Source organism: Cladophialophora bantiana (assembly GCF_000835475.1).
Source record: "Cladophialophora bantiana CBS 173.52 unplaced genomic scaffold supercont1.10, whole genome shotgun sequence".
Taxonomy (NCBI): domain Eukaryota; kingdom Fungi; phylum Ascomycota; class Eurotiomycetes; order Chaetothyriales; family Herpotrichiellaceae; genus Cladophialophora; species Cladophialophora bantiana.
Window position 1 is genome coordinate 807598 of NW_015971584.1, and position 22933 is coordinate 830530.

The 22933-nt window shown below is 52.5% G+C and overlaps 10 protein-coding genes across 10 annotated transcripts; 6 read left to right on the plus strand and 4 right to left on the minus strand.

Annotated features, from left to right (window-relative positions):
- Window positions 1–1641: 1641 nt before the first annotated feature.
- Window positions 1642–3504, plus strand: Z519_07196 (uncharacterized protein; the record flags this gene model as incomplete). The annotated part of the gene is made up of 1 exon (XM_016764931.1): window positions 1642–3504. One exon carries the CDS (start codon window positions 1642–1644, stop codon window positions 3502–3504), a length of 1863 nt encoding a protein of 620 aa, XP_016618881.1.
- An 828-nt stretch (window positions 3505–4332) lies between these two features.
- Window positions 4333–5397, plus strand: Z519_07197 (uncharacterized protein; the record flags this gene model as incomplete). Its single annotated transcript, XM_016764932.1, has 3 exons — window positions 4333–4750; window positions 4831–4924; window positions 5013–5397. The coding sequence occupies 3 exons, from the start codon at window positions 4333–4335 to the stop codon at window positions 5395–5397; spliced, it is 897 nt and encodes a 298-aa protein (XP_016618882.1).
- A 661-nt stretch (window positions 5398–6058) lies between these two features.
- Window positions 6059–7487, minus strand: Z519_07198 (uncharacterized protein; the record flags this gene model as incomplete). Its single annotated transcript, XM_016764933.1, has 3 exons — window positions 6059–7165; window positions 7250–7380; window positions 7439–7487. The coding sequence occupies 3 exons, from the start codon at window positions 7485–7487 to the stop codon at window positions 6059–6061; spliced, it is 1287 nt and encodes a 428-aa protein (XP_016618883.1).
- A 498-nt stretch (window positions 7488–7985) lies between these two features.
- Window positions 7986–9540, minus strand: Z519_07199 (uncharacterized protein; the record flags this gene model as incomplete). The annotated part of the gene is made up of 5 exons (XM_016764934.1): window positions 7986–8305; window positions 8400–8878; window positions 8959–9082; window positions 9154–9283; window positions 9346–9540. 5 exons carry the CDS (start codon window positions 9538–9540, stop codon window positions 7986–7988), a joined length of 1248 nt encoding a protein of 415 aa, XP_016618884.1.
- A 290-nt stretch (window positions 9541–9830) lies between these two features.
- On the plus strand, window positions 9831–10889 carry Z519_07200 (uncharacterized protein; the record flags this gene model as incomplete). The annotated part of the gene is made up of 2 exons (XM_016764935.1): window positions 9831–10789; window positions 10853–10889. 2 exons carry the CDS (start codon window positions 9831–9833, stop codon window positions 10887–10889), a joined length of 996 nt encoding a protein of 331 aa, XP_016618885.1.
- Window positions 10890–11852: 963 nt separating this feature from the next.
- Window positions 11853–13088, minus strand: Z519_07201 (uncharacterized protein; the record flags this gene model as incomplete). Its single annotated transcript, XM_016764936.1, has 1 exon — window positions 11853–13088. One exon carries the CDS (start codon window positions 13086–13088, stop codon window positions 11853–11855), a length of 1236 nt encoding a protein of 411 aa, XP_016618886.1.
- A 1420-nt stretch (window positions 13089–14508) lies between these two features.
- Window positions 14509–15608, minus strand: Z519_07202 (uncharacterized protein; the record flags this gene model as incomplete). Its single annotated transcript, XM_016764937.1, has 3 exons — window positions 14509–14804; window positions 14916–14976; window positions 15159–15608. 3 exons carry the CDS (start codon window positions 15606–15608, stop codon window positions 14509–14511), a joined length of 807 nt encoding a protein of 268 aa, XP_016618887.1.
- Window positions 15609–18456: 2848 nt separating this feature from the next.
- On the plus strand, window positions 18457–19017 carry Z519_07203 (uncharacterized protein; the record flags this gene model as incomplete). Its single annotated transcript, XM_016764938.1, has 1 exon — window positions 18457–19017. The coding sequence occupies one exon, from the start codon at window positions 18457–18459 to the stop codon at window positions 19015–19017; it is 561 nt and encodes a 186-aa protein (XP_016618888.1).
- A 667-nt stretch (window positions 19018–19684) lies between these two features.
- Window positions 19685–21463, plus strand: Z519_07204 (uncharacterized protein; the record flags this gene model as incomplete). The annotated part of the gene is made up of 3 exons (XM_016764939.1): window positions 19685–20173; window positions 20221–21207; window positions 21260–21463. The coding sequence occupies 3 exons, from the start codon at window positions 19685–19687 to the stop codon at window positions 21461–21463; spliced, it is 1680 nt and encodes a 559-aa protein (XP_016618889.1).
- Window positions 21464–22153: 690 nt separating this feature from the next.
- Window positions 22154–22639, plus strand: Z519_07205 (uncharacterized protein; the record flags this gene model as incomplete). Its single annotated transcript, XM_016764940.1, has 1 exon — window positions 22154–22639. The coding sequence occupies one exon, from the start codon at window positions 22154–22156 to the stop codon at window positions 22637–22639; it is 486 nt and encodes a 161-aa protein (XP_016618890.1).
- Between the last annotated feature and the right edge of the window lie 294 nt (window positions 22640–22933).

Sequence of the window (22933 nt, forward strand, 5' to 3'; positions counted from 1 at the left end):
GCAGCTCTCCTTCCCCCCGAGGCCCCTCGTCCATCTACTCGGTGCGGAAGAAAAGGGCCCGACGGTCGAGGCAGCAGTTCATGGCCATTCGGGGCTTGGTGACAAGGGTGCTCTGCATCTCGGGCTGATTGTGACTAAGATGCAATATATTTGCAAAGAGAAGGGCGTTTTCGGGGACAGCTGTACAGGACTTTCCGAGTCTTCGTATTCCTCTCCGCATTTTCCTGCAGCCCGTGCATAAGCGGCACAGCCCACGAATATCTATGATTTGATCTACATTGCACTTCTGAGTCTGGGGAAGGTAAGCAGCACGCTAATGAGTCACACGATCAATCGACGATGAGAACCCGGAGGCTTCGCAGACCGCCATGCTCACCGATGATGATGACTTGAGAGTCGAGACCACGCGCAACAGCCTTGTGGCCCTTTATCTGGAAATAGGTCGTAGACGACTTATCAAAGATGGTCCGACAGTCGCGATGCAGGGTTACCATTGGACGGAGATCTGCCGACAGAGTGCACTGGGACGAACTATTCCTAGCTGCAGCGGACGGAAAAGTTCTACAGCATATCCGACACCGCGCTGGCAACGGGGAGCTGGACCTCCCAGAAAACAGAGATGCCATTGAACTGACTCGGGATGAAACAGTTGAGACATGGTACGAGGAATCTCGGCTCCGTGGATTGATAGTCCGCTGACACTATTGTATCGCATTTGTCCTCAACCGTTCCCCAGTCGGTGGCCGGAGCAGCCTCTCTGGAGGCCGAGATCAAGCTGAGGTCCGCAGGGGTCCAATTGGAGAAGTCAAGGGAGGTTTATCCAGGTAACTAACTCGCCCCTGGAATTATTGGGGATGGCAGCCACCAGCCGGAAGCCCTAGAGGCTGATAAGGGCCCAAGGAGGGGCGCCGGCTACTCCCTGGGCGCCTAATGCAGCCCCCTGGTGCCCCCAATTGGAACCTAACCCCCCTAAATAAATTTTAGAGCTCTTTGCCCCTTTCAGCAGGACTCCGCGCCTTTGGAGTCGAAGTCGCCGGCTTTGACCACCCAACTTTTTCTCACTCCGAAAACTGCGCTCCTGGATTGGCTGTCCGGCTGTTTATGAATCATCCGTCCTCCGATGCTTCCTCCAAAAAAAACAAAAAAAGTTGAGTTTTTCAATTCAACAACTTCTGGCTCACCAAAATGAGCGCCTCACAGGCTGAAAATCCTCTCTCACCGCACCCAAGTCGCACGGCTGATTGCCGCCTCATGTCCGTTCCTTCCCTTTTCCTTTTTCTCCCATTTCTCCACCTTCACTCTCATTGATGCTCGTCAAAACGTTGATGATACGCCATCCGTGACTAGTCTGGTGTGACTATTTTACCCTGGTGGCCGCGTTTGCTTTGTTAAACCATTTTCCACCCGGTTTATCCCATGCGTTGACACGTTCCTATATGTTTGACCTCGTGGGAGACAAGTCCACTTACTCACACTCCTGCCGAACCCACCTGATACCCGTTTTCTGAGCTACTCCGTACATACTCCGTACGTTCAGCCCAGTGTGTTGGTGCCGGCCCGAGTGTCACTTCGGAGTCGAGCCTCTGTGTTGAGGAGTCAGGACCATTGATAAACCCGTTACCTTTCCCTCGCGCTCTCCGGATGCTCTCCAACATCTCAAGATATCCCAAGTCGAGGCCAAACCTCTTCAACCTCGTCCACTCTGCAACCATGTCTACCACCGCGTCTCTGGATGCACCTGTTGCCCAATCGGTGGGTAATCTCACCTCAGTCACCAATCCTCAGACTCCCATTACCCATCGACCCAAGTATACTCACGCAACTGCTCATGTTCCCAATCGAGCAGCTCACTTCGACACCTCTCTTTCTGTCCCCGTCCGCAAGTACCTGCAGACGTATGGTCTCACCCCTCCTCGCGCAGAGAGTTACGAGATCCAAAAGAAGAGATGTTTGGCACAATTGGCTTTGAAACCCACAGATCTCGAGAGGTTTCTGTATCTGAGCACCATCAGACACAACAATGTCCACCTTTTCTACCGCTTGCTGACCGACCACTTCACGGAGTTGACTCCATTGGTTTACACTCCCACCGTTGGAGAAGCCTGTCAGAAGTGGTCACAGATCTACCAGCAAGCAGAGGGCATGTATCTCAGCTTCGAGGATCGAGGCCACCTTTCGACTATCATCCAAAACTGGCCTCAATCCAATGTTGAGATCACCGTCATTACCGACGGCTCCCGCATCCTCGGTCTGGGTGACTTGGGAGTGGGTGGCATGGGCATTCCCATTGGAAAGCTTGCATTGTACACTGGCTGCGCAGGTATCAGACCGGAAGGCACCCTGCCATTGACCGTTGATCTGGGCACCAGCAACAAGGCTTTGAAAGAAGATCCGCTATACATGGGCAGCCGAAGAGACAAGGTGACGCCAGAGGAAGAGCAAGAGTTCCTCGATGAGTTGATGGCGGCCTTGAAAGAGCGCTGGCCCGATATTGTCATCCAATTTGAAGACTGGAAGAACCCATTTCCCTCCCTTGAGCGCTACCGCCAAGATTATGCCATGTTCAACGATGACATCCAGGGTACCGGCGCTGTCATAATGGGAGGAATCATTGGCGCTATCAAGCAATCTGGCGTCTCTCCCAAGGACCATCGCGCAGTCTTCCTCGGGTCAGGATCAGCTGGTGTTGGCGTCGCCAAGCAGATCGTGGACTACTTTATGCACGAAGGGCTGACAGAGCAAGAGGCCAAATCTTGTTTCTGGCTTGTGGACAGTAAGGGCCTTGTAACTCAGGATCGGGGTGATAGGCTCGCCGAACACAAGATCTACTTCTCGCGAACGGACAACAATGGTCAACAGTTCAAGACGTTGGATGACGTTATCGAATATGTCAAGCCCACCATCATTATGGGTCTGAGCACGATCGGCGGTGCCTTCACCCCCGAGATCCTGCAAAAGATGGCCAAGTGGAATGAGAGGCCAATCATCTTCCCGCTATCAAACCCCTCTTCCAAATCAGAATGCACCTTTGAGGAGGCAATCATCCATACCGACGGCCGAGCTCTGTTTGCTTCCGGCTCTCCTTTCCATCCGGTCATACACAAGGGCAAGGTGTATCACGGAGGCCAAGGAAACAACATGTATGTGTTCCCTGGTATTGGCCTAGGCACCATTCTGTCCAAGGCCGTCCAGGTAACTTCCAACATGATCTACGCGTCTGGCGAGGCCCTGCCGACCATGATAACAGAGGAGGAGAAAGAGAAGGCCTTGTTGTACCCTTCGATTGCACGTATTCGAGATGTCAGTGCTCGCGTCGCGTTGTATGTCATCCGCGCGGCGCAAAAAGACAATGTGGACCGCCTGCACCACTTGCGTGATATGAGCGATGACCAACTGGAAGCATGGATCAAGGACAAAATGTACGATCCGCACAAGGAGACTCAAGAGCTCGAGAATGAAGTCCGAGACCTTGTGCAAGATATTATGACTTCGCCAAAGTTGTGAGCCACACTGGTAGCGGGTTTAGGTTTGTTCTTTTAGCGAACTTGGGGTACCGGGTGACATTTTTATGCCGTATGTCTTTCTTCATCGAGGTGCATGTCATCTGCGGAAGTGTGGATGGATGGACTTGGTTTGCAAATGGCGCAGCCATGAACTGCTTCATGCCCAACGGCCTTGGGCTTTGTGAGATTGAGATCATGGGCGGATTTAGATACGAAGACATTGGCTTCCATCGCTTAACTTAGACGCTCCAAGGGGTGCACTTTCCAATCGAGAGTCACCATGTACCGAGGACTCCGTAATCCGTACTAATTGCGTGGTCTATGCTACAGTGTACACTGGTGCTTGACTGGTGCCGGTGCCCTGTTGATTGACGGCGAAGCAGACATGCCGAAGTTTTCCCTGTTGCCGTGGCTACCTTGCTGCCAAGGGATTCAGTTATGGTACATCGTTTCTCGTAGGAAGGATATCCGAACTACTGATGATGAACACTGCAGGCGAGATCTTTCAGAGCGAGTCCACGCTCTGCAAGAAGCTCTGTCACACAGTCTTTTTTCTTTGGCTCCATTTCCGCCCTGACGCCGGCGCTGTCGACTCTCTTTCTTGCCGCGCCATCAAAGGACAAAAGGCAGGTACTTGATTGACTGCGTGCTTGATTGACGGCGGTTAGTATGCACCCGACATAACTTCACAACCTTAGGACACTCTGACCACTGACTTCGTGGAATGTACCGGTAGAAATCCATTACCGCGACAAAGATTTGACCTGCAAACTCTCCATCAGTCGAAGACGAGATCACTGTCCAACACATGGCGTCGTTCCTAACAACCATGTACGAGTTTCTCAATTCCTCTCCCTCTCCGCAGCCTCTCTCCCCTCACTTGACATTGAAACAATCCTCTTCATGTGTCACGATCAATTCCTACACCCTGTGTGACAATAATGGCGACAAGGAGGCTCCCAATACTGGCGCTTCCTCACCCACCACGCCTTCCCGCGCCGCCCAACTGCTCCGCCTGGGCCTATTTTCCTCCCCTTCTCAGAAGTGCGATAACGATATTGACCGTTGTTCTTCACCATCTAGTAATGCCCGCACTCGAGGCCAGTTTAAGCCTCAGCGCGCCAACAAGGGGACCTCGAGCTACCAGCTGAGACAATTCGCCGAAGCGACGCTAGGAAGTGGCAGTTTGAGGAAGGCTGTCAAGTTGCCTGAGGGAGAAGATCTAAATGAGTGGCTTGCGGTCAACGGTAACCATACACGTCTCTCGGCAGAGATAGGAGAGATATCACGAAGAGGAATCGCTGACAGGGGCCATGACATGCGACAGTGGTCGATTTCTACAACCAGATCAACCTTCTTTACGGATCCATCACCGAGTTTTGCTCCCCACAATCATGCCCTGAGATGAAAGCCACCGATGAGTATGCGAACCCCTTTGTCTTAAGTCCTGTGGACCTATTATCTCCTTCCCTCAGCCCCCGCCTCAGTGACCTCTAATGCCGCTTCCAGGTTCGAATACCTTTGGCAAGATGCCGCAACCGGCTTCCCGAAACCCACCAAGATGCCCGCCCCAGAATACATTGAACATCTCATGACTTGGGTGCAATCCAACATCGACAACGAGAGCACTTTCCCCTCCCGAATCGGCGTTCCCTTCCCTAAACATTTCCCCTCCACCGTCCGACAACTCTTCAAGCGCCTCTATCGCGTGTATGCACATATTTATTGTCACCATTATCAAGTGATCGTGCACCTCGGGCTGGAACCGCACCTGAATACGAGTTTCAAGCATTTCGTACTGTTTGTGGACGAACACGGCCTCGAAAAGGGCGGGGGTAAGGATTATTGGGGCCCTCTCGGGGACTTGGTGGAAAGCATGTTGAAGAGCGATTGAGCGAACTCATGCTGTTCGAGATGGGGGAGTCCGTAAAGGGCCGGGAGTTCCTTGAGAGTCGGACTACGTCTAAAGAAACAAACAAGGCATCGGACTAGGTGTATCGTACGGACTAGCAAGGCGTTTTTCTGGGTGGGTGATTAACGAGGACGATAGATGAGCTTTCGGCTCCGGGGAGACGATGCCTGGCATGAGTTCCGTTTATGTTTGAGTGATTGATCAATACTAGGTATGCAAGACGAGTTCATGACAGTCAACTTGTTCCGAGCACATGAAGGTGTGAACGTGTAATGGCAGCAGTCGAGGGAATGCAAGCACGAACATGAACAAGGGAATCGAAACCGGAATCGAAATCGGACAGTGGACTTCTAGGCTCTCAAGCATTTCTGATTTTTTTTTTTTTTTTGATTTTTTTTTTTTTGATTTCGAACTTTTCTCGTCTTCTCGTTGCCTGCCCGAAGTGTTTTGTTTTCCCTTCTCTGTAGAACGACCCACTTGATCAATCAAAAAGCAGCCGAAGAAAAAAAAGAGCAGGAGAAACTGGCGAGTTTGCTAGGTGCAAAATCACACAAAAGCTGATGAGGCCCGTCCACAGCGCGCTCTCTGTCTTGCAGTCGCTCGCTCTCAGGGCCCAGGCTCAGTCAAGGTCAGAAAGGAATCACTAGTACCCTCCTCTCCTTGGATAGCCTCCGGGCCCAAACCCGCCAGGTCCTCCTCCTCTTCGACCGCCGCGCATCATGTCGTCGCTGTACATCCGCCCCCCTCCTCGAGGGAAAGGTCCCTGTACACCGCCGCCAAACATCCCTCTTCCAGGCCCCGGAGTCCCGCCGACCCCATTGCCGTAATGCGAGGGCCGTGAGTTGTAGGTATCGGGTCTGTCGCCGCGACGATAGGAGCTGGGTCCCGCAGGTCGACTGTCGCGGCGGTCATAGCGATCTCGGTCGCGGTCTCGGTCGCGCTCACGGTCCCGGTCCCGGTCACGTTCTCTCTCGCGCTCTCGCTCTTGGTCGTGGTCGTGGTCACGGTCATAGTTTCGGTCTCTGTCTCGTCGATCATCTTCCCCCCTCCGGTCGGCGTGACGTGCATGTGTATCTGAAGTCTGCGGTTCCTCAAAGCCATAGCGTCCGTCTTGAACATCCGCTTCGGCGTTCCTGGGTTCCCGACTGCGTCGATTGTCATGAGAAGCCACTCCCTCCGTTTCCATCTCTACATCCTCCATGGTGCTCTCGTTGCTGGGCTGAGGTTGTGGTTCCGGCTCCACCGCTTCAGGCGCGGAGCTGGTGTCCGGTTGGTTGGATTGCGAAGTCGAGATAGAACCGGGACCGGTTCGCTTGAGGGAAAGTCGCAAGATACGCCCGTCGGCTTTTTGATTGTGATAAGTGGATATAATCTGCTCCGCCATTTGCTTTTCGGTAAACACCAGTTCCGCTACAACGACTGGGCTCGTCTTCACGAGTCGACATGAGAGCATCCCACTGACGCCATTTTCGTCCACTGTTTCACCTTGTAAAGCGGATTCGATATCGGCAGCGGTTGTACCTGGGGCGAAATTGCTGGCTTCCACCACGAATGGCCCTGCCTTGCCTTTAATGCTGAGACCAGGGCCTCTTGGTTTTTGTTGAGAGGATATAATGTTGGCCTGCGAAGACTCGAGAGCGGAGGCGAGGCGAGATGAGCGTGCATTTTGAGGGGTTGCTGACGATGGTCTTGACAACGTAGAGAATAGATTGTTACGGGAAGAGCCTGTGCTGGCAACAGATGAAGATCGCTATACCAGCCATTTCCATCAGCCAGAAGTCCCACACGATTCCCAGTACTTCCCGCTTTGACAGGACTTTTTGTTTGATTATACCTTTGTTATGCGACTCGCAAGATCGGGTGTCCTTGAAGAGCCTTTGCTAGTGCTTCTCGGGGTGCTCTTGTTCGCTTTATTCCTGCCAAAGATCTCGTTTGCTAGTGCCTCGTTCTTCTTGCGCTGTCGATCTGAAAACTCAGTTAGTGGACACGTGGGCGCACCGAAGAATGATACGGAGTTAAATACCAGCCTGAATTATTGCATCGAAATCAGTAGCGACTTTGGGGTTGGACATTGTAGGCGGAGGACGGCAAGGAAGACGAAATAATGGGCTATGGAAGAGACCATGAAAGAGAGGACAGAGTCGTTGGTCAGGCAGGGATAGATCTAGAATCGCATGGGCAAGAGACACTTTCTGGACCAGGAGAAGCCGTAGTTGGAGAAGACAACAAGCTGCCTCTTACAACATGCGGCGCAGGTGGCGCAGGTCGCAGCTTGCACAGGTTGCGCAGGCAAAGCACGCAAACACCGCCAGGTACCCGGCGCTCGCCGCGTGGTGGGCGCAGCCTTGGCATAGCAAAGTGCTTCGTGCTCCATATTATTCCCTACCCTGTATCCTGTACAAGGAATACTTTAGTCCCTAACCGCTTTAAACATCTTCATCCGCGTCGGCTCTACGACTCACCCCTTTTCCAGTTACCTTCGACGTCAGCTTTCCTTCTATCATAACAACGTCGAATTGGAAACTGGCCAAGATATCAAAGGGACACAACGTGGCCATCCTCGACGCCACTCAAGCTAGTTCTGCTTCTATCACACTTTGGTCGAACTGACTGTAGTTCCAGATTCCATTGACTTTCAACCCGATCTCGGGATCTTCGAGCAATGTCTTCCACTGACCCTCTGACCTCTCACTAGCCGCATAAAAGGACATCATTTCCCAATCAAGAGCTGACAAGGTTGGGGCAACGGCCTTCTCTGGAAGCACGAAATCCCACAAGATAAGTTTAGAGTACCCCTTCTTCATTGCTCTGGCGATATGCTTCAGGATCAACTGCGCCCTGTCGTCCGGGTAGTCATGGATTATACTGTGCAAAAAATATGTCCTCGCCCCTGCAGATCGTTGAACGCGCATATCAGACAAGACGCTACAAGCTTGAAGGACTCGATTCCAAGCCCAGAAAAAAAAAATTGTTGTTGCACTTACCTTGTACCGGTTGCGGGGTGAAAAAGTCATGGGCAGTCGCGCGAATGCCAGACTTCAAGCCATTTTCAGGGATCGATTCGATGACCTCAACTCGGTCTTGCAGGACCAGGTGGCCTGGAAAGCTGTCAAATGGGTGTCGAACGAGAAACTTTTCCAGATCATGCCCTGTGCTGCCTCCGACATCCACGAGGAAGACCGAATCATCTTCACCAGTCGCACCTTGTATCAGTCGCTGCTTCACAGGATAGAATCCCAAGTCGTCATCGGACCAATGCGGTCGATCGAGCATCCATGTAGCCATCATACTGGCAAGTCCCTGAGTCTGCCTACGCTGCGCGAATATGTCCAAGATATGTGTCTTGCCTTTCGCATTGAATGTATGTTGCGCCGGTGTGTTGAGGGGGTCTATGGGGCTTGTATAGCCATTCTCTGCAAAGAATTCCGCCGTCTTCATGTTGATTGGAATGCAGATATCGTGCCTGCTTGTCCACAGAGGCCACATATGCGTCAGTTTCATGTTGAGGCAGTTCGTCTTTCACGTCCATGTCAAGTGACGCACATTAAAACAACGCTCTCTCTGAAGATCGACTGCGTCATAGCTTGTGCAAATGGATTGGGCACATAGCTATCTGCGTCCACTTGACGAAGACTGTTCATCGCAGCGAGATGTTTCATCGTCCGTCCTGGGAGAAGCACTTATATCAGCATCAAGGCGACGAAGCATGGAATGGTTTGTCAAACGGGCTGGCCGAACCAACCAACCACGGCTCTGCTGAGCACGCCGCCGCAATCTGATCGCTACTTTTTGGACAGCCCTGTCCGGCCGCAAGGTGGTCGAAGAGCCGCAGATCAACAGCCATGCGCAGCGCCGCAAGATGACTGGGCTGTTGTGGCCGTTCTAGGTCAGAGGGAAATGGCCTGGTCAACAATAGCACTGCACACTGACCTCGACCCATGTCATTCTCACAACCGCCTCACTGGGAGTTTCCAGGGCTGAGGCAAGCGACCGACAAGACCCAATCGCTGCTTCGCGTGTCTTGAGGTCTCCTGAGCTAAAGGCCCGTACGTGCTCATTGACATCTTGCAAAAGCTTGGAGATGACGTCCATGTCAATATGTGAAGGCAATGATGATGGTGCCATGGCGTCCTCCAGGTGCCCCGCGACGGGAACTTGATCTCGAGAAACAGAGAAGGTTGTCGCACGGTAAAAGAGTGGGACGGAACCCCTCGCTCCCCATCTGGTTCGTGATGGCGGCGAAGAAAAACAACGCCAGCTTGCAGATAAGGCGGGCGCGGGCGGGTAACTAATACGCAATAGGCTTGGTATTCCTGGCCTTTATGGACCCTCGCCACGTGTCGCTTTGTTCGTCCAACTTTCTCCTCCGCATTCCAATCTAAGATCTTTCAGCTAACTGTAGCTGCATTGCTGTAATGGCAGCACACAACGAGAACCTCATCCATGTTGATGAATATGACTCGTTTGAAGATGAAACGTACGCCTCGGCATCAACGGCTTCCAGCAGCTACGTGTCTTCCATCTCGTCGCTCATCCGCGACGGTATTGAAGAGAACGGCCGACAATATCCCGCGTATGGCAGAAACATGTACGGCCTTCCGATCGACGAAAGAGAGCAGGAACGCAACAACGTCCAGCACGTCAAGTTCAAACACATCATTGGTGGAGCATTACACCGTGCCCCAATCCAAGACCCGCCGACGAGGATATTAGACCTGGGCACAGGGTCGGGCATTTGGGCAATAGAAGCCGCCGATCACTACGAGACGGCAGTGGTAACTGGCGTCGACATCGCGCCCGTGCAACCTGAATGGGTGCCGCCGAATTGTGGATTCGAGATCCAAGATATCGAAGACGAGTGGTTCTACTCCACCACCGACTTCGACTTTATACATGCTCGCGAGCTCATCATGGCCGTGCGCGACTGGGACCGTCTGTTCAAACAGGCATTTGATCACCTCCGGCCTGGGGCTTATATGGAAGTCGGGGGCACTTACCCGACCCCGACTTCTGACGACGACACGCTGCCGGCGACTTCACACCTGAAAGAAGTCGAGCGACTGTTCTTTGAGATGGCCGAAGCGATGGGCACGCCGTTGAACGCGCCGACTCTGTGGAGAGAAAAGATGGAGCGTGCCGGCTTCGTCGACGTCACAGAGACCATTTACAAGGTCCCCCAAGGCATCTGGCCGAAAGACGCGCGGCTCAAGATCATCGGCGCCTACGAAAACTTCAGTCTCAGAAACGGACTCGACGCCTACCTTCTCCGAGGGTACACTACCATGCTGGGAGGGAATCCTGAAGAACTGCAAATCCTTATTGACGAGACCAAACGCGAACTACAAAATCCAAAGATGCACAGCTACATCTTCTAGTAAGTTTCGAGCCCGTGGTGGTTTGACGGCATGGAGGGGCTCAAGGACTAACACGGCCCCAGTTACAATGTGTATGGGAGGAAACCTGGCCCGACGTAGTTCTTGGAATCAAATGGCCGGTCTCTATTTTCATTTCTACCCGGTCCACCTCACCCCAAGACCATGCGGCAGGAAATCCGACCGAAAATCCTGGCAGAAATGCCTGTCAGGCACTCGAACTAACGAGACTTAAGAAGCCGCAGTTGCTGATAATTTTCATTGACCATCACCACCAGCAAGATCCAAAAGGAAAATGAAAACAATCCAAATAGTCTCCCGGAAGGCCGGAGGTCGAGTTGGGATTGACTCCAGACCAATTAACCAAACCACCAAAGCCGACAGCATTCCAGACAGCACTTGCTTCTAGCTGGCTACCTTGCCCTCAAGGGGGCAACGGGAAAATTTGACATTTGGTTGTTGCACGGTATGGCGGGATTGGCGTTCGTCTGCGAAGCGATTCTGATATCACGTGCGCACTCTCTCTTCTTTCACCGGCGCCACGCATTCGAGGATATCGATATAGGAGAAGGTGTTTGGAGAGAAAAACAAGCAAGCAGGGCTCGGTTTGAAGGTTGACTTGGGAGCGTCTGAAATACGTCCAGTACCCACACCAAGAACCATCAGACAACCTACCCCTTGGCTAATAGCCCTGCTTGAAACCAGAAATTCAGACTGATCCACCGGTCAGAGTCCTTTCACATTGAAAGGGGAAAAAATAAATAATCCTTACCAAGAGTGTTAAGGTTATGGCGCATGGTTGCGTGTTAAAAACCGACTTTACTGAAATGAGGTCTCTGTTGAAGGATGGGGAAAACCCATGAAGCGGCAACATCAATGGACATTGCCTCTTCTCTTTCTTGACCGAGCACCGATGCCGAGCTCTGCGTGTTTGATACCGTCCATTTGCACCATACCACTCGCTCTCATACGGGGCCCCCTACCCCCGGATGTCTCCCTCGAGCCTTTTCCCTACGTCCTTTCGTCTTGTCTCGCTGTGGTAATGGCTCTTCGATGATGCAACAGTCAGGGCTTTGGGTCCGTTCCTCTCGCCTCCGCGCTTTCATGCTTCTCCTTCTCCTGATTCTTCTGCTGCTGCTGAACTTCCCAGTTGGCGGTGATCTCACGCTTGAATTCTTCCAGCTCTCGTTCGTCGGCGAAGAGAAGAGTTTCCGTCGTCTCGTGGGATTCCGACTCCCAGCAGAGCCAACGGCGCATCGCGTCCATTATCTCGTGCTGCTTCTCAGGACGGATCAGCATCATGATCTCCACAAACTCGAGCGCCTCCCACGTGCGCATCGCAGGCAGGGGCTGGGTGGGACCATGGTAGGACCACAAGCCGTGTCTCTCGGCGCACGCGATGATGATGTGGATACAGTTCTGCATGGCAAATCGCGGGGGCACGCTTAGGTCCACGCCTTCCTCCAGACTGTTGGAGATCATCTCCCCAATGTCGCCTAGGAATCTCTCTGCCGTGCTGTCGTCATCTTGCAGGTTACAGAGGACGCCATTCAGAGCATAGATACTTGCCATCAGCAGCCTCTCGTCCGAAACGGGCATTTTGACCAACTTGGGCGCCAGTAGGCGGCCCATCGCCGTTGTCGATCCAAGAGCAAGCTCTCGTGTCGCCCAGTAACGGCACTGTCCGTCGAAGCTGGCTGCAGCCTGCGCAGAATCGTGACTCGCAACCACTTCGAGGGAGTGATACTGGCAATGGCTGCTGAAGCAAGGGGAGTTCCGCCTGAAGCGGGTCCAAGATTGGATCCGTCGCACGTTCTGGCATGCGTTGCACATTGCTGTCTCGAGTGAAGCACTGGTCGTAAACATCATGGGGACACCGGTTTGCAGGAAGGCTTTGAAAGCGATGGATCCCGACGAGAGCCTCATTCGTTGAAGGTTTCGAAAATCCTGGAGCATGTCGAGACCGGCTTTTGTATGCTTACGACCCCTCTCGGCCTGTCCGGCCATGGCATCGGCGTAGCCCGCAACGACCACGCATGTTATAGCCCAGTCCCAGGGGTGGCCCTGCTGGTTTCTCAGCAGCTGTCTCAACAGTCGATAATTTGTCGACTGACGCGCGAGCATCCACTCTTCAGAGAACTCGGGCTGTGGCTTGAGCGTGTTGACGATGGAAGCGGCCACGTACAGGGCAAGAGACATGTAGGCACTCCCTGTCAGTATCTCGGGCATCACCGAGTCTCGCAGCACGTCGTATGCCGCCCAGGGTCTCGTGCCGTAGAATCTGCCCGGCACGTAAGACATGACTGTGGAAGGCCCCTCGGTCAGTTGAGTTGGACAACCAGGCGAAAGGAGGAAGAGAAGGAGCCTTGAGGCTGACGGAAATGGAACAACTTGTGCTCAACTGAACCAGTCACGCAAGGAAAGCGGACGAAAGGATCGCATCCGGCCGAGTCCCCAATGCTGGGCGGTACATGGGCGAGCATTCTCCCCGAAACTTGGCCCTGGATACCATTGGCAGACATGTTTCCGGGTTTCTATACGCGGCGAGCAACAAGCCGTATGTCAGTAGTTGGCACAATCCCCCCAGGCGCTTTGAAACTGTTAGGAAAGGCTCACACTTGAACTTCTTTTGAGCCGCAAAACGGACTGCGACCCGGCCTTTGAATGCCCGCACACCCTGTGCTTGGGATGTCTGGCCAGGATGTGCGAGGAGCGCCGAGCATGGGACTTGGCTTCGGCATCAGTGAGTTCGGCGTCGCGCTTCGTCCGCTTGAGGGTCGTGGTCCTCACAGGGAGGAAATGAAAAGTGATCTTTGCCATGGTCGCATAACGAACGTACGGCGTGGTGCTTTTCCTGATTGCTTCAGATACTCAACATGCATGTAAGGTGCCTTTTACCGCCGCTGGTGAAGAGTTGAGGAACTTCTTTTGCATATCGATCCGAAGGCTATTTGCACCGAGATATTGGCCATCTCTGCTCAGCACCGGGATCGACTTACTCCCTTAAGAACGGCTTATTAAGCGGATAGTTCGCCCTAAGCACGGTCTGGGAGGATGATTGGACTTGGTTGGGGTACCAGGCCTCGGTGAGATCCCCCTATCAAATGAAGGTGCTACGTTGCCCGAAGGAGATTTAGCGACAATCAAACTTCTCACCGAACGTCGAGCTATCGACCGCGATTCTGAGAGGTGCTGCAGCTTCATAGAGTCAAAGATATTCGTAAGCACAACTAGAGAAAAGGTTTCCTTCTTGTTGAGGGTTCACTGCCCGGGAAATATGGGTACTGTAGGCTTGAGGCTTAGCCTCTAATGTTGAAGTCGCTAGATTCGTGGTCAGCGCAGGTCAAAATGCTAAAATTTGGCCGGTCCGCCGCCGCAGGCATGCAGGCCTGGAAGAACCTGAGCATTTAAGAAATCAGAGCCCGTCCCTCGCGGATAATCTTCGTGAACATGTCGCCGTTGCTATTCTGCTGGTGCGTTGCCGCGAACGACGTACCGCCGCTGGAAGAGCTGTGTATCTGGTTCTGGCTCTGAATCTCTAATTTCCGGGGGTGGCGATGGCTCCCATTGATAGCTTTGCTCCTCATAACTGAGTGGTAGGTCTCTATTCGTGGTCTCATGCGCGAATGAGATATCTTGTTGCAGAAACTGCAAATTCTTGCCAATGTATTTCAAGTTGTTCCGCATGCGAACCGTTGTCCCAACACCTGCTTCGGTGAGATCATTCCGCTGTGGCGGTCGTAAATGAGTTGAGTGAGCAGGTCAGCACTTCCACGGCCTCTTTGTTGCGCTTGAGATCCTCTCTCAAGGCGCCAAGCTTCTCGTCGTTGCCGCCGACTTCGACTTTCTCTTGTTCAGCTTTGATGAGAAATTGGAGGTATGCCTCCGTGGCATGGTTGATGGGCGTGATGGAATGTTGCTTCAGGAACATGCTAAACTTTGCCGCTGCGTCGCGGATAATGTCATGCTCCTGCTCGTACTCCATGACCATGTTATCCAAAGTCCGTAGTTGCGGTCCTACAGAGTGTGATGTCGTCGGCGTGGTCCCTGAGCTACACTTCGACGGTGCTGTCTACTACAGGCACAATGTGCTCCTTGAGGTCGTAGATGACACGCATGTGTTCTGACCAGTGATGCTGGCAGTGATGGCATTGATTCGAGCCCCCCAAGGCTGCACAATGAATGAGATCTGGAGGGGCTAGAGCATCATGGGGCATATTGTGAAGGTCACATTCGGCACGGCAGTGTGTCTTGTAGACGAAGACTTCCTCGTTTCGGCCAGTCCCGTCTTCTTTGACCTCGGTGCAGCTCGTGTGAGCACACACAGTTCTAGGCATGTCCAGTGGCTCTGGCTTAGTTGGATATCTTCACAACGCGAAGATTGGCGCGGAGCGCGAGGGTAGCAATCCGTTTGTCTTTGAGCTCGACTTTCTTGTCTGTACAGGGGGCGATGTTCTTCCTGATCATTTGCGACATGTCCGCCATTGGCCTCGTGAGTTCCTGTATGCTCCTGCGGGTTCCATTCGGGCTCATTGCGCTCTTCCTTAGATGGGGAAGTATTGATTTGAAATGTCCAATCAAGCGCAGTGTCTCATCACGAGAATGCCCCCAGCTGCGCTCAAAGTCGTCTTTGTTTGTCATGCAAATTTCTTTCTTTGACCCTGCAAGGTGACGAAAGCTCTCCAAATCAAAGCAATACGTCGCGTTGGCTGGGAGCGAAAGTCCTGCATCGGTGTCCTCTCCCAGGAGTCTCTCTAAAGGTTGGATGGTGTCGCCAGGAGCGTAGTTCGTGAATCGCGTATTGGTAAAGCCAAATACCATGTTTCGAGCAGCGCTCTAATGGACCAGGAGCTCTTTCACACAGTATCGAAATGTTATCCTCAATCGAGAATTGTTTGGCTTAAGAAGTATCAATATCGCACGCAACCCATCATAGCTGCTAATCGTGGCAAGAAAGTCCATCATGTTTTTTTTGGTACACTGGACCGCGTGTGTCGCCAATCCCTGGAGTATCAATGAGACGTGCTGCGCAGGTTGTAGAGCCGGAGGAAAGCGTCACAGGATAGACAGTCGTTCGCTGAGTCGCTGAGGTCGCCTTTGCTGCCGTCGTTTTCATCGTCTATAGACCCAACGCAGACGAAATGTTCCTTAGTCTCCTCACCTGGACTGTCTTGGTAACATGGTCTGAGTTGAGGAGGAGCAGGGAACAACCTAGGACAAGTTATTGGAAGCCATAGCGTCGTCTAGGGTTGCAAATTCTAGGTAGTTGACCCTGGCGTTGATAAAAGTGGATTTTCTCACTCCAGTTTCACGGAGAATCAAGATGTTCTCCTATTTTGAGGGCGCAAGGTTACGGAGCAGTTTGATCATCAGGTTGGCGTCATGTTGACTGAACTCAGGGCCGTGCGATGACCCATTACATTGGAAATAGTAGTTAGACAACTTGGTCCTGCGACAATTGCAATAGAAATAGTCGTCGATAGTTCCATATTCGATTTTTCCAGACAACCAGGGCATGTGCATTGACAATCTATTTGCTCGTTGCATTGAGGGGATGGTCATAGCATTGTCACAAATCGTCGCGTTACCAGCTTGCTGATGTTTCCGGTCTCCAAGGTGCTCAAGGGACATCTCGCGAAGTTCTTTTCACTCATGAACATTTCATACCCCAGAAGGTCTTGCGTGATCTGCTCTCCCATTTGGAGGTAAGAGAAGTGGCAACCATCACGGCACGCATCTTCTCTGGCGCTATCACCGTAGATAGCACATAGTGTGGGTTTCGTCTCGCTTCGACTCTGAAGCAACTCCAAGAATCAGTTATAATTAAGCAACCAAGATGGACCCAAATCGTCAGCTAGACAAGAGGAGTAGAAATGTAAGGTGGAAGCTTCGCCATGCCCGTGTCTTTCTAGCTCTTTGATGATAACGGAGTTTTCGCCGTTGACATATGCAGCTCCTTTGGAGACGAGCTCGTCAAGAATATTTACAGCATCAGTGTCCGAAGTGTCGGCGCTTGCGATCTTGCTGGGAGATGCGTCACCAGCAAGATATTCCTGCAATAACTGACGCAATTCTCCTTGATCACCGCCCCGCCTTGTATTGCGCACTGCAAGGGGGAATCGTGCCTTCAAAGCAGATTCGTAGCTGCCATCACGGTCGAGTTGAACTCTGTGTGTTGGGATGGGACTGACTTGAATAGCATCCAGGAGATATTGCGCCTGAAACAGGTTCCCAGAATCATCTCAGGCACTGAAAAGTGTTCCGATCTTAACCTCATCATCGACTGCAGGCCTCTGTTGCAACTTGTTCATGTTCTGTAGCTGCTTGGAGTTGGAGGGCGATAGAGAAAGCAACTCAACCGAAAACCCCACCTCTGATTCTGTTGGAGTATCAAATCGAGGTCGATTAAGCCGCCCTTTACTCAGATACCGATTTCGTATACCATCTTGTCTGATTGCACGTTCAACATCGTTATTGCCGCGCTAGTATGATACGAGTGTCAACACGGCGGCACCCGTTTGGAGTCCAGGGGGAGTTGTCTCGGGACGTACCTGAAGTAATGTGCTTACCACGTCTTCCTTGCAGCCGCATGCATCTGCTACTTCTTCAACAAGCTGTGCCTCTTAGGACGGCATAGGAGTCCATTGAGATGATTGACCGGGATGGCATGCCGCTGCGTGTGCTGGCTTCACAAGATTTGCGTGTCATGGCGGATCATAGCTGACTTGAAATGGGGGTCAACAGTTTGCTTTGCCCGTATTCAGACAAAACAACACAAAGGCAGCACATGAGGCTGGCCCGGACAGATATCCGTGGGCTGAATTGCGCTTGCGGGTAGGCGCCGTGGCTGGAGTCGTCTCAACCCGTCATGCAGGTCGCCAATAAACTGGGAGTTAGTGCTGGATACAACTGGTAAGTACAAGTGCAGTGGTCCGTGGCCTGAAACCGCATCAGGAAGAGGCAACATCCTGAGCGTGTCAATCTTTGCAGTCAATCTTTGCAGTTGCGCATAGAACCCACTAAAGCAGCAAACTCACAGTTGGGTATACGTCCACTTCCAACACTAGAAAGCTGCCCAGAAGTACTTCGCAATTCAGTTTCTGTAACGGCGTAATTTGGCTATCCCATCTCGTTGTATGCACAATGCCCGCCTATCACTCCAATAGCGCTGGAGATGGCTGGTAAAGGCCGAGCTTCGTCGCCTGTGCAACTTCTACAAGGAGAACTGCCAACCCCTCTCGAAACAGATCCAGCTGGTCCAGCGACAACAACGACGACAAGCTAGACGATGCAGGCGGGCCAGGGGGGAAGGCGAAGCTGAGGCCAAAGCTCAACCAGTTCATTTTGCATTGGACAATAAACAGTAGGCTCGGATATGCTCGAAACCTGGAGGGTCGATTACGGCGATGAGCGTGCTGGGGTGGTTCACAGGGGGCGAATCACGGGTCTCTCGAGTGGGTACTGGTTTTACTCACCTTGGCAGAGATATTCGTGTTACTGTGAAGTTAGTCGTTCCGTCCCAATTGACTTCTCCATATAAACACCCATTTCATTGATCCTCGATTCCAACTTCAGTCGCCGTGCATCGCCCCAAAGTGAGGGAGAATCAATTGGCGAACCAGAATTACTGGCCCACCCCAACGATCGAGCACACCATCTGAAGACAAGAATGTCTGTAGCACTGCGGCCCTGCCTGCGACCGAATGCATTACCCAGCTTAGCATCTTCGGCCACTACCTCTACAACCTATATCTGTCAAGCATGTCGGCATGCGCGGCTCATCAAGCGACCGAAGCGGCCCTATACTTTTACTCAACTAGTAACGCTCTCCGACGGTAGTGCCTTCACCATGCGAACGACTTCCCCGATACCGGTCTATAGGTCGACCCGCGACACCAGAAATTCTCCCCTGTGGAACCCGACCTCCAAGGAGCTTCTGAACGTTGAAGACGACGAGTCAGGAAGGCTGGCAAGCTTTCGAGCTCGGTTCGGTACAAGTTTTGATAGTTCAAAGACGGCAAAGAAGACGGACCAGGTCGCCGCGACCATCGCCACAGACACTTCCCCAACAGAGACTAGAGCCGCGCCTACAAAAGAGCCTACATTTGAGGAGGAGCAGAACGTGTTTGCTGAGGACGACATCAACTTGTTGGACTTCGTCAGCTCATTTGGCCAGGAAAGAAGCCAACAAAGTCAGCAGACGCTGCCAAAACAGGGTGGGAAAAAGTAGGACAAACGTCAATATGTAAATGTACTATGGGCATTTCTGCATCGCATTGGGCGTCACACATGCATAGCGGAAGGACCAGCAGAGACAGGCTCGTTAATGTACACTATGTGCGTGTCCAAAGACTGGCCTAAAGGTCAACATTGGTTACATTACCATGCTGCTTTTTGGGCTACACATTGCAATATTAGCTTTGATAATTGGGCCATACAATAAGTCGTTGGGCGACGTCATCCACAAGCGCCTGGAGGGGCAACGATGGTCGGATCACTGGTGCCCAAAGAATTCACGTCTTCTAGAGCAGTAGGCACGAAATACATACTATGACCGCAGGTAGGCATTTGATGGAGCGGGGAGCGGGTGCCAAGCCAGCCGGAATTGGCGAGTTTGGCTGCTTTGCTCCGCATTGCACTCTGTAGAGGTCCAGGCAATAGTCATCTCTTTCTCAATCAGCAGTGACAACACAGTCCTTTTCAACGCTCATACTTGCAAATATGGATGACTCACCATGGGGTGGTAGGCGACTGGTTCTCGAGCGTATTGTCGCTGATCATGCTGACCATTTCGGCAGATGTTCCATCTCAGTCGCAGTCAGAGAACCCGCAAGATCTGGCCAGCTCGGCCAAACCAAATGACGGTACGAATATGCATTTGAAGAGTCGCTGAGTTCATGCTCATCTTCGAAACAGCCCCTCCTTCCACAAAACCGACCCCGTCTTCTGGCCCGCGTCCTCCTTCATCACGAAAAATCCCGGCTCGAAAGATCGAGGTCCAACCGACGAAGCTCGAAGCTGTGGACGATTCCCTAGATCCTCTCGGTCCCTTGGGCGCAGAGCCAGCTCCTGCAGCATCTGCCATATCTGTAGATCAAGCGCCGACCCCACCGAGGAAAGAACTCACAGCAAGAGTGAATCGACAGCCTTCTGCGACCTCCCCCGGTTTTGTCAGTTCGGAATATGAAGACACCACTCTTCCTCCCGGAAGACCCAAGGGTCCGCCGCCAGTTCAGTCACAGACGATCGCTCCTCCAATCCGACAGACCCCGTCGAGTGTGAGCGTGGAACAAGCCGCCAAACCAACTTTCGAAATCCTGGTGGGCGATCCACACAAGGTTGGGGATTTGACAAGCAGTCACATCGTGTATCAAGTCCGTACAAAGGTATGTGAGTTGGACAGGAACATGCTCCAACTGCTGATGGGCTGTAGACAACCTCAAAAGCTTACAAGCAGCCCGAGTTTGCCGTATCACGCCGGTATCGGGATTTTCTTTGGCTGTACAACTCATTGCATAACAACAACCCGGGCGTGGTCGTCCCTCCGCCTCCCGAGAAGCAAGCCGTCGGCCGCTTTGATAGCGAGTTTGTCGAGTCAAGACGTCAAGCCTTAGAGCGGATGCTCAACAAAATTGCCGCTCACCCGATCCTGCACCATGATGCCGACCTCAAAATCTTCCTCGAAAGTGACGCTTTCAACATTGATGTCAAAAACAAGGAAAACAGGGAGCCGGACTTGGGTCAGAATAAGGGAATGTTGAGTGCTATTGGGATCAATGTTGGTTCGTCTAGCGGCAAGTTCGTTGAGCACGATGATTGGTTCCATGACCGCAGAGTCTACCTCGACGCCTTAGAAAACCAGCTGAAGGCCCTAATGAAGGCTGTCGACACTGTTGTTGACCAAAGGAAAGGTCTTGCTGCCGCGGCCGGAGAATTCGCCGCATCGGTTAATAGCCTTGCTCAGGTCGACCTGTCACCCACCTTCTCCGGTCCCTTGCAAGGGTTGTCGGATGTGCAGATGAGGATCCGAGAGCTGTATGAGCGACAAGCACAACAAGATGTTTTGACTCTTGGGATTACCGTGGACGAGTATATCAGACTTATTGGCAGTGTAAAGCAAGCCTTCACACAGAGGCAGAAGGCATTCCATTCATGGCACGCCGCAGAAAGTGAACTCGCCAAACGACGAAGCGCTCATGAGAAGCTTCTCCGGCAGGGTAAAAGCCAACAGGACAAGCTGAATGAAGTCGGCGCCAGTGTTAGCGACGCCGAGAAAAAAGCACACCAGGCTCGATTATTGTTTGAAGACATGGGTCGGTTGATGAGGGCAGAACTGGAGAGATTTGAGCGCGAGAAAGTCGAGGATTTCAAGAGCGGTGTGGAAACGTTTCTGGAGGGTGCTGTTGAGGCCCAGAAAGAGGTATGGTGGTGTTGTCCAAAAGAGAGGAAAACTGTGCTAACGAGACCAACAGCTCATCGAATTGTGGGAAACCTTCTTACTACAAATGGATGCCGAAGACGAAGCTCCTCTGAAAGGCCATCCGGCTTCAGGCGGGCCATCAACATTGGAAAATCCTGGGCCAACGGGGCAGACCGGCGAGGGCGAGGCTGGTGAAGTCCATGGACGTGCCGCACCGGCTTCAGCAACAGACGTCGCTCTTGAACAGGATGCCTAGTATTCATCCCTCGGGCGGGCTTAATGAGTAACCATTGAAGACGCAAGCGAGCAAACCAATACCAAAGGGCGGCATTGAATGAATCAGCAGCTGTGCAAGCGGGCCTCTACTTTCTTCTTGAACTGTGGGTGCGGTGCTGTGTTAGTTCACTCATCACTAGATACCCAACCTCGTGTCCTCACTTCACTCACCACCTGCTGCTCCGTTGCCATGTAGCGACCCGGCTTCTTGAACACCAACTTCTTCGATCCTGTGCCATGATCATCTCGTCCTCTCACCAACCCACCTCCGGCCGTGCTGTTCTCTCAGTCCAACGCAAACTACAACATTGTCAGGTTCAACTTCGCCGTCGCGATCGCCAGCTCACACTCGCTTTTCGCCCACACATTCCGCTACGCTCATTGAAAAATAGCGGGCGGGAAAGAGTCGGGCGATCTCAACCACTGGCACACCACCCATTCATCGTCTGGCGCGACTGCCTCATCTCACTTTTTCCGTTCAAGTCGTGCCTTCCTTGCGCAGCCCACCACGACAGTCCCTTGAACGTCCCCAATGGCACGCATACAGAATAACGACTCGAATTCCTTTTCTCCGTGGCATCCTCCCTGTCGTCCCTCCAACCACCGCGTGATTGCGACAGGCCTCCAGTCACCCACAAGATTCAGGTTCAGCAAGTCAGTTATGGGGATCATGGACCACACCTTCCTCGTCCCATCCATCACGGGGCCCGATCCGTCAGTCGAGACTGTGTGGATCCAATGGCGAGGTGAAGATTCACAAACAACATCAGACCCAGGTCCGACACCTGCCACTGTAAACGAGGTCGATCTGGCTCCCAGTGCAAGCTCAACGGCGGTGGGGAGTTCAAATTCGACTCCTCTACCGCCATTGTCTGCCTCGTTTCTGTCGATGACCACCGTTCTCACATCATCGCCACTCTTATTTCCTCCTACTGTATCCTTCAGCTCTCCGTCACCTTCAACCGAGACATCCACGTCCGCAAGTGTAAACACCACCATCACCTCACCACCATCCTCTGCCTACACCACAGGCATATACATTGCTCTCGGGATATTCTTGTTCTTCGGCGTCATGTGTGCTTTGGTCACTAGTCCTGTGACTGCCAATGCGATCAAAGGGGTTCGCGGGAGGCGAGGAAGAGCGAGAGAGCAATGACGTCCAAGAGCAAGAAGGAGCGTGAACGACGCTTGGGCGTTGGGTTTTGGTATACCCGCCCTTCAAGAATAACAACAACCTGCGGTGAAAAGAGAAAGAAACGATGGATGAGCTAGCTCGCAATGGCAAGGGTGAATGTGACCCGACCCAGCTAAGACAAAGGGTCTTGTTGTCTGAGTACCTAGGTTTGACTGTGTGACCAGGAGTGTGACACTGGATTTTGTCTAGGTTCAGTTCGAGTCGAGGACCGGTTAAGAACAATCAGTCTGCTGGCATCAGTTACGACGAGCAATT